Genomic DNA, 14,674 nt, shown 5'->3' with positions numbered 1-14,674 from the left:
CAGGACCGGACTCCTGGTACTAAAAGTCATTTCAGCATTTATTATAATAAAAAGAAAAGGCCTAAAGCAAGGGTTCCCGCAGGCCGAGCAGAAGCGTTCCCATTGAGGATGCTGCAGCGCCAGCACTGGGTCATCTTCAGCAGCGTTGTCCCTGATGTTCCAGATGGAATGGCACAGCTTCCCTGGGTCAGATGTCCCTTTTATCCTGTTTTTTGTCCCTTTGGATTGGTTTCTTTTTGGATCCTTCATTTGCACGAATGTTTAAGGCTCTTGGTTGGCCCATGACAGTTCTGTCCAGGCTGGCTCCTTTCACCTGGGGGAGGGGTGCACTTTACTTGTGTGTAATACAGTATGTATTTCTTATAAATGCCCATTTAACTCCTTTTACAAGATAACAACCAAACTAACAGTACACGCTTAACAATTATCAACAATTCTGCAACAGTTTCTAACCTATTTTTAACGGTAGTTGTGGTTCCTCTGGGCTGAGAATCCCCAATAGCCATGGCGTGGCTCTGTGGAAGGTGACTTCTCCACTGCTGCGGGCAGCCCCTTCATTCCTGGTGCCTGCCAGCCCTTCAGAGCCTTCCTGCCCTGCAGCAGATCCACATCCCATCAACTCTGTGTCTGCAGCTTCCTGAGGGTGCCCTCCGTCCCCTCATCCACATCCTTGATAAAAATAAAAATACTAAACAGAGCTGGGCCCAGTACTGAGCCCTGGAGAACCCCACTGGTGACTGACCACCAGCTGGATTTAATTCTGTTCCCTCCTTTCTGGGCCCAGCCTTCCAGCCATTCACTTTCCAGTCCTTTTTTAACTTTTCTTGGGTTGAAATCATTCCTATTCTACGCAGGAGACAGGAAGGAGGAGGAAGGCTTTTTTTCTGTGCTCTTCCATGACTTATTAGTGATAGAGTGGCACAGATCCCTGGACATGCTGCAGAATTCGGGGGAAGTAGCTGAGGGCTTCTGCCATGCACAGTAAACAACACTGAGTCAATCGTGCTCCCCCTCAACACGAAATGTTTTTCAAAGGATTTTTAAAATAACTATAACACGTAAATATATGTGTCTTTGTGGAAAGCTGTCGTTTTTTACTGCTTCAGGGGCTTGCTCGCATCACATTCCATCAATTCTGTTTACTGAAGCTGCAGCTTCCCACTGCCTGTGCCATTCCTACTGTGCTGAGTGCCCCAAGGAAATTTTCACACTTGCTGGTTCTTGGCTCTCAGGAGTTCTGTATTTACAGGGTGATGTTTCAGTGATGCTGTGCCTGGGAGGGGTGCTCTGTGTGCCATGCAGTGGCAGTGTTACCCCAGAGGCAAACCCAGAGCACACAGGCAAGGGAAAGGCAGGAGAGAAAACAGTGGTGGAAGCACAAGTAGGCTCTGAGCTCCCCATGTTCACTGGCTGACAGCTTTTCTTTCAGGAAAAGGTCTTTTCCAATATTATTCACAGAGCAGCATGAAGGGAATTTAAATATCTGTATTAGAATAAATATGATTTTGTTGTGTGCTTTGCTGCAAGTGCAGTGATGCTCCTTCAAAGACAGTGACTTCAACACAGGGATCTGCTTTGGAGGGCAATTGAAATGTGTTTGCTTCTACAGGTCACTTCCTAAATTGTGGATCCAATATGCTTTAAATCCACTTGCTCTTCGGTTTGCATGTGTTGACTGTCAGTGTTCCAGGAGTGGGGTCAGTGGTGGGTGCTGCTCCTCTAAGCTCCTGGGGTCCTGCTGGGCCAACTGCTTTAACGCTGCAGTTTTTCCTCTGTGCCTGAAGTGTTTCTTCTTAATATCACCTTTAATTTGCAAATTAAGGACTGTTCATATATATAAACCTGAGCTTTCTTATCAGAGACAAAAGAGTTAAAATATGGGAATGAACTGAATGGGAAGGCACTTAAGGTATGTTCCTTTCTCAAAAGATGTTTACTTGGAGTTCTTTTGGAGAGGGGAAAGATAAAAGAAAGTCCCTTTGTGGTATGAAATAATAGAAAATATTTTTTCTGAATTTTTGTTTCACACTTTAGGACTAATCTCCTTCCTGATTCTTTATGCTGGATTCAAATAACCTCTTCCTTGCCTTGCTAGGGCACAAAGTGCCCTTGCTGTTCTCTGGTTCTCCTCCATCTCCCCCTCTCCCATGCTTTTCCAGGTTTCCATGGCCAGCATGAGGCACCGAAGAAATGGCAATTTTGAGAGTTCCAGGCTCCTCTATTCCAGCATGTCTCGCAGCATCGACGTGGCTTGCAGCGATGCTGTGAGTACCTGGTGCACGCTAGTGTCCTGGCAGGGGCCCACGGTGGCGACAAATTTGGTCAGGTCAGGAGCAGGATGATGATGGATTTGTCACTTTCCCCTTTATGGAGACACTTTCCTAACCAGTGACCTTCGAGCAGCAGCTGACACGGTGAAGCCCAAAGGGTGCATTGCCTTCCTTTAGAGCCCTGCAGCTCTTTATTGTGCTTTCTTCAGCACTTCTGGTTTTAAACCCTTCCCCACGTTGCAGCAAGAGACAAATTTGTCTGTGTAAAGAACCACCCCAAGCTCTTCTCGCAGCTTCCTGGCCAAGGCAGCCAACATATGGTTATGTTAAACATCCTTTCATGCCTGAAAAGATTGCTGATTCCAGCAATTTTGAAGCAGATTCCCTGCTCCTGATGGGTTTGCAGAAGGCCTTAATGGCCGATTCTTAGGACTTCGGGAAGTGCTTCCCCCCTCCTTTTATTTTTTTGGTCTCGCACGATTGTGACTTTTACTGGTTGAATGCATTCACTTCCATTTTCCTGGTTTTGGATATAATGCTTGTAATGTTTTTTTCTGCTTGGAATAACTTCTACCTGCTGTTTAACCACAAGTGTTGTGTCAAACGGGTAAACTAAACTGTGGCTGCCTGTCTTCCCTTTGTGTCCCAGGTGAAATCTTGCCCTGCAAATCTGAGCTGTACTTAAAAGCAAACAAAAAAAAAAAAAAAAAAAAAAAAAAAAAAAAAAAAAAAAAAACCCAACACGTCATTAGCAAGTGAGAATTTCTCTTTGCTTTCTTAGTTGGCAGAGGCAGCTTAGGGATGAATTTGCATGCCCCGAGCTAAAGCTTCTCCGGGGAGTTTCAAAGTTAATAGCAGAGTTAATGGCTAAATAAGCTGGAGAGACTTCGCATTCCACTGAGCTCCCATAAAGGACAACTTGAAGCTGTTCTGGACTCCTGCTGTGGGTTTGCAGAAGGCCTTAATGGCCGATTCTTAGGACTTCGGGAAGTGCTTCCCCCCTCCTTTTATTTTTTTGGTCTCGCACGATTGTGACTTTTACTGGTTGAATGCATTCACTTCCATTTTCCTGGTTTTGGATATAATGCTTGTAATGTTTTTTTCTGCTTGGAATAACTTCTACCTGCTGTTTAACCACAAGTGTTGTGTCAAACGGGTAAACTAAACTGTGGCTGCCTGTCTTCCCTTTGTGTCCCAGGTGAAATCTTGCCCTGCAAATCTGAGCTGTACTTAAAAGCAAACAAAAAAAAAAACGGAGCTGTACTAAAAAAAAAAAAAAAAAAAAAAAAAACAAAAACAAAAACAAAAAAAAACAAACAAACAAACAAAAAAACAAAAACAAAAACAAAAACAAAAACAAAAACAAAAAAAAACCAAACAACAAAAAAAAAAACCCAACACGTCATCAGCAAGTGAGAATTTCTCTTTGCTTTCTTAGTTGGCAGAGGCAGCTTAGGGATGAATTTGCATGCCCCGAGCTAAAGCTTCTCCGGGGAGTTTCAAAGTTAATAGCAGAGTTAATGGCTAAATAAGCTGGAGAGACTTCGCATTCCACTGAGCTCCCATAAAGGACAACTTGAAGCTGTTCTGGACTCCTGCTGGGGTCTTTGTGTGTTGAATTAAAACAGCTCCTACCCTAAAGAACTGTCTTCCTTTTTTTTATCTTATTTTTTTTTACTATTGGGAAGAATGTTTGCCATAGTGTTTTAAGCAGTATCTTTGTGTTCACACTGACTGTACTGTTACTGAGGTCTCTTCAGTTTCGTGAGTTACCAGAAATAAACTTCTAAAAATTATTTTCCAGGATTTGGCCAACTTCATCCAAGAAAACTTTAAGAAGAGAGAATGTGTCTTTTTTACAAAAGACACCAAGTCCATGTAAGGAGATACTTTTATCTTGTTTTTCAAGAACGGGGCTAGTAGATGAGGGTATTTCTGTCTGCAAAGGCAGGGAGAAAAGTTTTGGGGTTTTTTGTTCAGAGCCTGGATCTAGCAGTTCAGTCTCACCTCAGTCCTCTTGTTTGAGTTACACCACAAGTAACCTGATGCAAAACTAGGGATCTCATCTTCCAGCAGTTCTGTCACAGGGTTTAATATCAAATTCCCTATTTGAAGCATAACTGGGGCAATAGGATGCTTGAAGGCTGCAGTACTGGTATTGGTGTCTGGCAAGGTGTACGCATCAGAAGTCTGCATAATTTAAATTTTCCTTTTAAACCCAAATCACAAATTTCATGCACAAATATTACTCAGGCACTAGATTTTGCTCAGGCTGATGTTCTCTTAAGACAGGGTATTAAACTGGCTCCATTTTCAGGCACAGGTACCAGTGCAGTGCTAGTTTGAGGACCATAACGTTGCTTTGTGGTTTTGGGGTGGTGTTTTTTGGTCTCAGGAGAAAAGTGATCAAACTAATACAGCTGCAGAAATCCTAATACTGAGCTCTGAGGGCTCTCTGACACCACTCTTCTCTGAAGATGGGAGGAAAAATGCCTCAGAGAGGGAGGGAAATTAGTCTCATTTCAGAAAGTCTCACTCAGGGTCCTCCTCTGCCACCAAAAATGGGATGTCTGGCAAGGCACCAACAGCAGATGGAGGAGCTGGTTCTCATCAGCTTCTCTTCCTGCAAGCCCTCTGGGAGAGGATTGCAGAATTTGCTGGGTTATTTTTGTCTAGATATTTTTAAGGTAAGCTGGTTTCATTTGCAAGGTACAGCAGAGTAAAATAAATCTTTCTAAAGGAGACAAGCAATTCCCCCTTCTCCGTGTCCTCTGAGGAAGCAGGAATGTGGGCTGTGGAGAGCACCTCTAAAATCAAGTCAGCCCAGCACCACCACCAAGCCATGTCCTCAAGTGTCACATCCACGTGATTTTGGAATACTTGTAGGGATGATGGCTCCACCACAACCCTGGGCAGCCTGTACCACTGCCTGACAGCCCTTTCCATGCAAGTTTTTTCCCCTGATATCCAATCTGAACCTGCCCTGGCACAACTTGAGGCCTTTTCCTCTTGTACTGTCACCTGGGAGAGGAGATGCAGTGAACTCGTCCTGTGTGGTTAGGAGCACAAAAAGGGGAAGGAACCCCTGAGCACAGCCTGGTTCCCGAGCTGTGTTCCACTTCCCAGTGGTGGGCAGAAGCAGGTTTTGGGGGAGGAAGCAGGATGAGGTGCTGCTCTGCTTTGTCAGGTGGTAAATCCCAGTTGAGTCCCACACACAACTGGTTCTGTAGCTCCACCTGCTGCTTTCCTTGCTGGCAGAGCTCGCTTTTCTGTGCTCAGGATTCCTCAGGGGTCTTGTGTCTTATTCCCTCTTCTTTCAGGGGTAACTTATGTAAATGTGGATACCCTGAAAATCAGCACATAGAGGGCACCCAGGTTAACACCACTGAAAAATGGAACTACAAGAAGCACACCAAGGAGTTTCCTACTGATGCTTTCGGGGACATTCAATTTGAAACCTTGGGAAAAAGAGGAAAGGTAAGTGGAAATATTAAGGATATTCATGAGGCCCCTGTTGAGTGCCAATGGGAGCTCCTCAAAAGCAGGGAAGGTCAAATGGATTTTATTCTAATGGCAGGAGATAAGCTACAAGGGACACAGACTTGTTTTTTCAAGCCCTGAAAATAGGTAACAAAGGATAATTCCTTCTGTGTTATTTGTTGGTTAGGCTGGTCATGGGAGTGAAAAGAGATTATCTCTTTCCAGGCATGGCAGGAGAATGGGTGAATGAGAGTGAATGGATATAAAATAATCCCTGAATTATTTTATATCCACATAGACCAGCTTGCTCAGGCCTATAAACAATTGAATATTGAATATTTCCCAGAGTGGAAAGTTCTGGAGGGATGTAAGATGTCTGTGGAACTTCAAAAGTTTTATTTCATTTGTTGGGTTTTTTTTCCTTATGTCTTTGCTTGGACTGGGGACAGTGGAGGTGTGAGAAGAAGAAAATAGCTGCTGTTGCTGTTTCTGGTGATTTTTACTGATGCTTGTGAGGAGTCACATGTGGCTGAGCTCATCTGCCTCCTCTGCATGGCTGATATTTAACACCAGTGCAGGTTGCTAGGGACAATCAAAATAAATGAGGAAAATCAGAGCCTACTATGTAAATGAATTTGGTTTGTTTTTTGCAAAGTAGCAGAAATAAGAGGCACTTGAGTGGGAAATGAGACCGAAAGTTTCAAATCACCCTTAAACAGATCCATGTATTTCACATAATTTTTTATATGCATGTTTTAGCTTTGTAATGCTTTGTTGTAAGCTGCTGTGTGACTGTACTGGAACAAAAAGTGCTTAGCTCTGTTGCAATATTTCAGACTTCTCAAAGGTTAAATGTTCTTTCCTTAGGTTGTGTCTTCCCCACTTCCAGCTTTGGGAATCAGTTCATGTGCCCTCAGTGGTTTCATGCGGACTCTCAAGGCCACTGTGCACATTTCAGAGCATACTTTGTTCAAACACTGCATATAGGTCTCCTTGTCCATCCCATTGGAGTGCTGGCTGGAATCACATCTTAATTCTCTGTTCTTATTCCCTACACAGCAAGGCACCTGCTGCTCCTGAAGATTGCCAGGTATTTTCTGTTGATGCACAGCAGGGAGGACTTCAAACTTCAGACCTGAGAATTGCTGTCAGTTATCAGTGAGGGATGGAAAGTTTTATACCCTGCATTGTGCTTTTTAGGACACATGAGTCCTTAGAAGTTCTGAGCAGAAATTAGATGTGAACAGGCCCATAAAGAGGTCTGAGGACAGGCTGGGAGAGCTGGAGGTGCTCAAGCCTGGAGAAGAGAAGGGTCCAGGGAGAGTCCAGAGCCCTTTCCAGGGCCTAAAGGCCTCCAGGAGAGCTGGAGAGGGACTGGGCACAAGGGATGGAGGGACAGGACACAGGGAATGGCTTCCACTGCCAGAAGGCAGGGTTAGATGGGGTCTTGGGAAGGAATTCCTCACTGTGAGGGTGGGCAGGCCCTGGCACAGGGTGCCCAGAGAAGCTGTGGCTGCCCCTGGATCCCTGGAAGTGTCCCAGGCCAGGTTGGATGGGGCTTGGAGCAGCCTGGGATAGTGGAAGGTGCTCATGGCAGGGATGAGACTAAAGCTTTAAGCTCCCTTCCAGCCCAAACCACTCTGGGATTCTGTAAAACCTCACCCTCTGTAAGTCCAGCTTTTGAGCTCTTTGTTTCTGCTGTGCTCCTCAGACCCTGTAGCATGCACGAGCATCTCAGTCACTGCATTTAATGATATAATGTTCTGGGAGCCCAAACAAACCCCAGAAAGGCTTCCTGAATCACAGCCCTGGTCTGGGAGCAGCATCCAGCAGTACCACGAGATGGCATCCTTATACTTCAGAGGAGGGAGGTGCTGAGCCGAGGAGTTCACTGGCTGCATGGACCTGACAGGTTTGCTGTGGGCAGGGCTGACCCCAGGTCGTTTTCCTGGTAGCTCTCCCCTCTCCTGTAGGGGATCCTCTCCAGGGAAACACCCAAAGCTTCATGTAACTGAAGGGCCCTTAGCTCTCCTGTGTAGCTGCTGGAGCCTGCTCAGCATCCTCTGTGATGCCCTAAATGCTTTAACTCCTTCTGGGAACCTGTCTTGGAGCACATGAATATTTTTATTCAAGTTCAGTGTCTCTTAGGTGGAGACATTTCCTTCTCAAAGTAATCTTTTCATTTTGCCCTCCAGCAAGTACTGGGCAATTTATACGAAATCCTCTATGCTTCAGGTCCAAGCTACTCCTTTTCATCTCCGCATTTGGCTTGTGCACCCATGAACGTCTTCCAAAAGTGATGAAACTGTGAAGGGGCTTTTGAATAGCAAAGCAAGACAAGGCCAGAGAAGCTTTTACATAAATGGAGACATGTTAGATCCACCTGAAGCCAGATTATCTCTCTTAAGTGCTTTTTGACATCTTTGTAGAGCGTTCAAGTTTTACTACAAACTATGTGTTTGTTTTGTCTTCTACTTGAAGCACTGGAGTGGGTATGTGTAGTGATAGGCACACCTCTCACATGGAGCCTGGAATTTATTTGAATAGTGTAATCAAAATACAACAGTCATTATTATTATTCACTTGCAACGATGCCGCCTCTGATTCATAATCTAAGCTTTAAATAGCACCGTTGGAGTTAGTTGCTGTAGTGGTGGTGTGTTCATCCTTGCAGAGCTCCTCTGAAGCCCAAGGTCACTGCTCTTGCCTTGTCTAGAGGAACCTGGGTTGGGTGCCTGGTTGTAGGGGAAGGAAAAAGGTGCTTCAGAGGAAGAAACGAGGATTTCATCATCACCTTGCCTTTCATCTCCTGGCTGTTGGAACGAGGCTGTGCAGCAGAGAAGAAAATGCAATCCCCGGGTTGCTCCCAGCCACTCAATTTATCTCCTGCCATGTTTGTTCTCCTATTTTCTCTCCCCAAGTACATCCGCCTGTCGTGTGACACAGACTCTGAGACACTCTACGACCTCATGACCCAGCACTGGCACCTGAAGACCCCAAACCTCGTCATCTCCGTCACCGGCGGCGCCAAGAACTTCGCGCTCAAGCCCCGCATGCGCAAGATATTCAGCAGACTGATCTACATCGCCCAGTCCAAGGGTAAGCACCTGCTTCTGTGCCTCTGTCACTTCCTTGCTGCAGAGGTAGCAGCTCAAGGGGTCTGTGGGGGAGCAGAGTGTTCATTTGGCTGCTGCACCTGTGACATTAATGGCTTGGAAGTAACAGGAGTGGGATTTAGTCAGGGGTGCCTGTGATAACATAAGGTGAGTTGTGTAGCAACTCTTTTGTGCTTAATGGAAGAGCCAACCCCCAAGGTCACAAAAGGGGTTTGGGCTGTGTCTTTGATGCCGTGGGAGGGTGGGTGTTTGGATGTGTTCCCCCAGGTGACTGGTGTTGTTCCAGGAGCCTGGATTTTCACCGGGGGGACGCACTACGGGCTGATGAAGTACATTGGGGAGGTGGTCAGAGACAACACCATCAGCCGCAGCTCCGAGGAGAACGTGGTGGCCATTGGCATCGCGGCCTGGGGCATGATCTCCAACCGGGAAACCCTCATCCGCACGGCCGACAGCGACGTAAGGAGCAGGGCTCAGGGAGTCATTCATGAGCTTAAGGTTGGACAAACTGGGATTTCTAAGATCATGTCCAGCTGTCAGCCCAGTGCTGTGTTTAATTCACAATTAAACCACGTCCTCAAGTGCTGCATGGATGGGTTGACGGGGAAGGAAAGGAGGCTCGGCCTCAGAACGTCAGGAGCTCTTCCCAGAACAGGAGGAGAGTAAAATGTTCTCATACCCGAGTTAGTCCCACACATCAGGCCTGGTGAGGAGGCTTTCAGCTGTGCCAGATTTTGGCATGTCTGTGTGGGAGTTCAGCTGCTCTAACTCCATGTCTGGCATTGCTTTAGGGAATAACTATTCCCGTGGGTGTTCTAGCTCTGAAATCCCCATGCACTCCCCCACAGTAGGGGTTCCCATGATCTAAGGCACATGGTACCTGCTGCTGTTTAGGATTTTCATTGACACTGCCATCCCACCTGTCAGATGCACCAGGGTAGCCTCCCCTTGTCTCTTGCCCACCAAACGTGATAGAACACATCTAAAAAACTGTCCCACCACCCAAATATTTGGGGGGCCACCCAAATAAGGTGGGCGTGTTCTTGAATTCAATATCAAACACTGTGTGTGCCCCTAGGGGAGCTACTTGGCCCGCTACATCATGGATGACCTGAAGAGAGATGCCCTGTACTGCCTGGATAACAACCACACCCATCTCCTGCTGGTTGATAACGGCACCCACGGGCACCCCACCACAGAGGCCAAAGTGCGGACCCAGCTGGAGAAGTACATTTCAGAGCGGGTCATCCCAGGTATCTTCTTCCTCCTCCTGCCTTCGCATGCTTTGGGGCTGATCCACAGTGATTTTCATGGGACAAGAAAGTAGTGGCAGCATCCTGTGGCTGCTGAGCCGGAAGGAGTGTGTGTGACATGCCTTCATGTGCATCTGGAGCTCATCTTTCTTTCTGTATGTCCTTTGTGTCACAGCAAATGCTTCATTTCAGCCACACAGCCCTTCCCTCCTTTCCTCTTAAAAGCTGGCCCTTCCATATCCCTCCCACCTGTCACTGAATGCCAGGTAGCTGGAGCACAATCACACAGGAACTGAAATTAGGCTTTTCCCAAAATATTTATTTATGAGGGTGATTGAGCTGCCTGCAACTTGCTGGTAAATAATTTCTCTTTTGCCCCCTTCTTTACAAAAAAAAAAAAAAAAAAAAAAAAAAAAAAAAAAAAATCAAAGGCCTTAGCTTTTGGGTATGTTGCTGTTTGGGTTTGGTTCTTTTGGTTTTTTTTTTTTTCTGAATGTCTCTCAAACACTAGCTCCTGGAGTTATGGAATTCTTACCTTTCTTTTACAATTGGAAATGTGAACTCAGGTTCTGTATCTTGAGTTTGTGAGAAGAACCTTTCACTGAGATTCTAAATAGTCAAAGGAGCGGATGAATACAATAAAATTCCATTTTAAGGACTTGAGAGATAGTAAAAATTTGGATTTCTAGAAGGGAAAAGCTTGTGTTGGAGAAGGCTGTCTGAAGTCAGCTATGCAGAATGTTAGGCAAAACTGAGTTTTCATTAAAAATATCTGTTAATAACTGGCAAAATCAACAGCAAACTAGTATTTGAATGAATGGCTTGGAGATTCTTTCATTGTACTCAGGAAAAATAAGTTCTTCAAACTGCATTAATTGATTTAATATTTTTTCCTTCTTTTTTCTTTTGGCATATTTCACAGAATCTAATTATGGTGGGAAGATCCCAATTGTGTGTTTTGCCCAAGGTGGTGGGAAGGAGACTTTGAAAGTAAGTTCATTTTTTTAAATTTATTTCCAGGAATGACAATAGGGGCATTGCTCTAATACTGAAGACTGATTGCTCCAAAATAAACTCGATGAAGTAGACACTGCTGTTATTTACAGAAGCTTGCCTTGCACTTGCTACAGGAGGACCTTTTTTGCAATTTAAACTTTTGAAGTTTGTTTCTGTTTAAATTTCTGTGCAAAGTTTCTGCCTTGGGCTGACATCCTGGAAAAGGATTGGCTGGGACAGTTCAGTTGTCTCAGTTCTTCCACACCACAGAATGTGAAGGGACATGAAAGACCATCCAGTTCCATCCCCTGCCGTGGGCAGGGACACCTTCCACTATCCCAGGTTGCTCCAACCCCATCCAGCCTGGCCTTGGACACTTCCAGGGATCCAGGGGCAGCCACAGCTTCTCTGGGCACCCTGTGCCAGGGCCTGCCCACCCTCACAGTCAATAATTTCCTCCTAATGTAAATATAAATTTCTCTCCTTGCAGTTTAAAACCATCCCCTCTTGTCCTGTCACTATCTACTCATGTAAAAAGTTTCTCTCTGTTTCTTATAAGCCCCTTTAAGTACTGAAAGGCTGCATTTTAAATCTAGTTTAGATCCAGACCTGGTTTAAGTCTTGGCAGCTGGGCAGGGTAGGAGGGCTCTGCTGACTCTGACCCTTCCAAGCCTACAAGGGGAAGGAGCAGGCATCATCTTCAAACAGACGACAGGCAGGAGGCTGAACATCCTTGAAACAGGATGTCTAAGTGACACTGAGGGGAGGGGGAAAGGGAGATGGCTTCTAAGTCTCTCTCAGGGTTAAAACCCAGGGTTGTTGCTTGCCCATTCACCTTGCCAGAGGGAGGATGCGTGGCCTGAGGGAGCAAAGGGACCTGACCCAGGGTTTTCAGTGAGGGGATGTGGATTCAGGCTGTGTGGGAAGGGAACAGGAACAGTGAGGACGAGCTCTGACCAGCTACAGGAAAAGCTGGTTTAGCTTGTACAGAGAGCTGGGAAAGGGGCTGGATTTTGCAAGAAAGTAGGATGCAGCAAAAATAAGTTGAAGCAGCATTATATTTATGATTTTTTTTTTTTTTTTGTAGACATTATCTTGGTTATTCCTGTTCTCACCAGAGCTGTGCTGTTACTGTCAAGGTTGATCAAACTACTTGGCTTGTCAGGAGGATAAACAATGTCATTTCAAAGCATGATCTCTGCTACCACTTTGTTGCTGGTGTTAATCAGTTGGTCTGATTCAGTGTGTGAAATTCCAGATTGTTATCCCAGCCTCCCTGTATGTTTCCTGGGAGTTTGGTTCCATTCACATGATGAATTTTGTCCTTGCACAGTTGTAGATGAATGCAGATGCAGTGTTAATCAGAAGTCCTGAGATGAATTGAAGCATCCAGTCAGGTTTTAGAGGAAAGCTGTGCTCAGAGGGTTGTGTTGAATATGTCCATTTCCTTTTAGCTCCAAATTGCTGGTGGTTGAGAAAGGATTTGGCCATCATTGAAGGAGCTGACTGACTGCCAGGTGCTGTAGCTGTGCAGACTTATTATTTCACTTTTTTTGGAGAGACCTCAGACCCACTGTTAAGCAGTGATACATCACACAGACTTAGTAGCTGCCTAACCAGAATGAGTAAAAGCCTTGTTAAATCAAATGCATAATTCCTGGCAAGAGTCTCCTCTGGGAAGTACCTGGATGATGGTTCAGTTCAGGGTTCATGCCACTCTCTTGGCTGTTTCATAGGATCATGATAACATTGAAGTTGGAAAAGATCTCTAAGATCCCGTGGTCAATCTAACACCATTATCACGTTCACCACCAAACCGTGTCCTCAGGTGCTACATCTACTCAGTTTTTAAAATCTTCAGGGATGATGACTTCCTTTAGCAGCCTGTTCCAGCCCTTGACATCCCTTTCAGTGAATAATTTTTAGTGATATCCAACCTAAAGTTCTCCTGATGCAACTTGGGGCTGGTTTATGCCACGCTGAGTTTTTATTTCTCAGTGTTGGAAGTGCACTGAGATATTCTGAGGTGAAGCCTTTTTTCAAGGAGCAAATTAAGTCTCTGACCAGCCCAGATGACTCAGCAGAGTCCATGCTGTGGATGTCTGTCCTTGCCATGCCTTGGTCCTAGCAGTACTGGCCAGGAAAACTCTCTCTCTCAGCTTCTGTGACTGGTGCATGACAACAAGAATCAGCATTAGTGAGGGAGAAGTAAAACTGCTCCAAGCTTCTGTTTGAAATTTGCCTGTGATGTAAAACATGCACTTTAGCTGAACCCTTCTTTAGAAAACCACTTTCATCTAGCTGATAAGAAAAGCCTCCTTGCCTTTGTCAGAGACCTGCTCTCCAGTTGACAGAAGGAATGTGTGCGCCGTTTTGTTTTGATGACTGAATTGATTTTTTTTTTGTTTGTTTGTTCTCAAGAAACTCTCTTAACTAATAGATGTTCTGTCTTTCCAGTTCTTGGTGATAACTTGCATCGACTCCCTTTGTACAATTTGCTGGCAGCCAGCTTATGCTGTGACTCTGTTCTCAGTGTAGTGATGCAAATGAAATCAGTGTCTCCTATGGTCTTTGCACCAGGAGGGTTAATGGTCCTTCCAGCATGATTTCAGCAGATTTTTGTCTTGCCATTAATCCATGTACAATGTTGCTGTGTGAGAAATCAAGTAAATGGCTACTTGGAGACTTTCAGTACTATTAGAGTTTGATGTTCTTGTGATGCTACAGAAGTGTTCTCTCTGTAAAACACTGCTGCTGTTGCCTCCAGCAAATAAATCCAGAGTCCTTGGTTCCAGCTGAGCAATGCTGTGCCATAAAGCAGCAGTGACTGTAGCTGGGCAGCACTGTTGTGTGACCTGAATGCCATTTCCACTTGGCAATTGTCCTGAGCTGCTGATCCACTCTAAAGCTGAGCAGCCTGGCCTAGTGGAAGGTGTTGCTGCCATGGCAGGGGGTGGAACAAGATGTGCTTTGAGGTCCCTCCCAACACAAATTGTTCTGTGATTCTGTGAAAATTTGGCAGATGGTGATTTCTGACCCTTGGTCTCTTTGGGGCTCTTCACAGCCCTCTCTCATTAGATGATGATGCTTTAAAGAGCTGTCACTGGTGATGTATCAGTGGATAATAATAAAAATACTGCTGTGGACCGTGGGTTTCTGTTGTTCTCTTGGATTCCTTACTCAAGAGCAGGCTCTAGTAACAGTCGTGCTTCAAGTGCTCTCCTCTGCCTCTGTCTCCTCAGTCCATCAACGTGGCCATCAAGAGCAAGATTCCCTGTGTGGTGGTGGAAGGCTCTGGGCGCATTGCCGATGTCATTGCCAGCCTGGTGGAGGCTGAAGGCACTCTTGCTTCCTCCTGTGTCAAGGAGAGCTTGCTCAGGTTCCTGCCGCGCACCATTTCCAGGCTCTCAGAAGAGGAGACCGAGAGCTGGATCAAGTGGGTGAGCGTGGGCTGCTGTGCGAGGAGGCTAGAGGGAGCAGCTGCTGGCTTCCAGGTCAGGGCTGCTGCTGGCTGGTGATACCTGCGGGGTGTGCAGGGCTCCTTGCCATGTTACGTCTG

General features: G+C 45.7%; 1 protein-coding gene across 1 annotated transcript in view; it reads left to right on the top strand.

Moving 5' to 3' along the window:
* The first annotated feature begins 2,147 nt into the window (after positions 1-2,147).
* The window catches only part of TRPM8 (transient receptor potential cation channel subfamily M member 8), a 31,353-nt gene continuing 18,826 nt past the window's right edge, over positions 2,148-14,674 (top strand). Inside the window, exons 1-8 of the mRNA XM_041399544.1 lie at positions 2,148-2,264; positions 4,075-4,148; positions 5,591-5,747; positions 8,672-8,849; positions 9,153-9,325; positions 9,945-10,119; positions 11,042-11,109; positions 14,358-14,555. Coding sequence (XP_041255478.1) covers positions 2,148-2,264; positions 4,075-4,148; positions 5,591-5,747; positions 8,672-8,849; positions 9,153-9,325; positions 9,945-10,119; positions 11,042-11,109; positions 14,358-14,555 — 1,140 coding nt within the window. The remainder of the gene's footprint in view (positions 2,265-4,074; positions 4,149-5,590; positions 5,748-8,671; positions 8,850-9,152; positions 9,326-9,944; positions 10,120-11,041; positions 11,110-14,357; positions 14,556-14,674) is intronic.

The sequence above is a fragment of the Onychostruthus taczanowskii genome, unplaced genomic scaffold (genome assembly GCF_017590055.1).
Source record: "Onychostruthus taczanowskii isolate IOZ18803 unplaced genomic scaffold, ASM1759005v1 scaffold164, whole genome shotgun sequence".
Taxonomy (NCBI): Eukaryota; Metazoa; Chordata; class Aves; order Passeriformes; family Passeridae; genus Onychostruthus; species Onychostruthus taczanowskii.
Note: the sequence above shows the minus strand (reverse complement) of the source record. Positions and strands in the feature narration are given on the sequence as shown.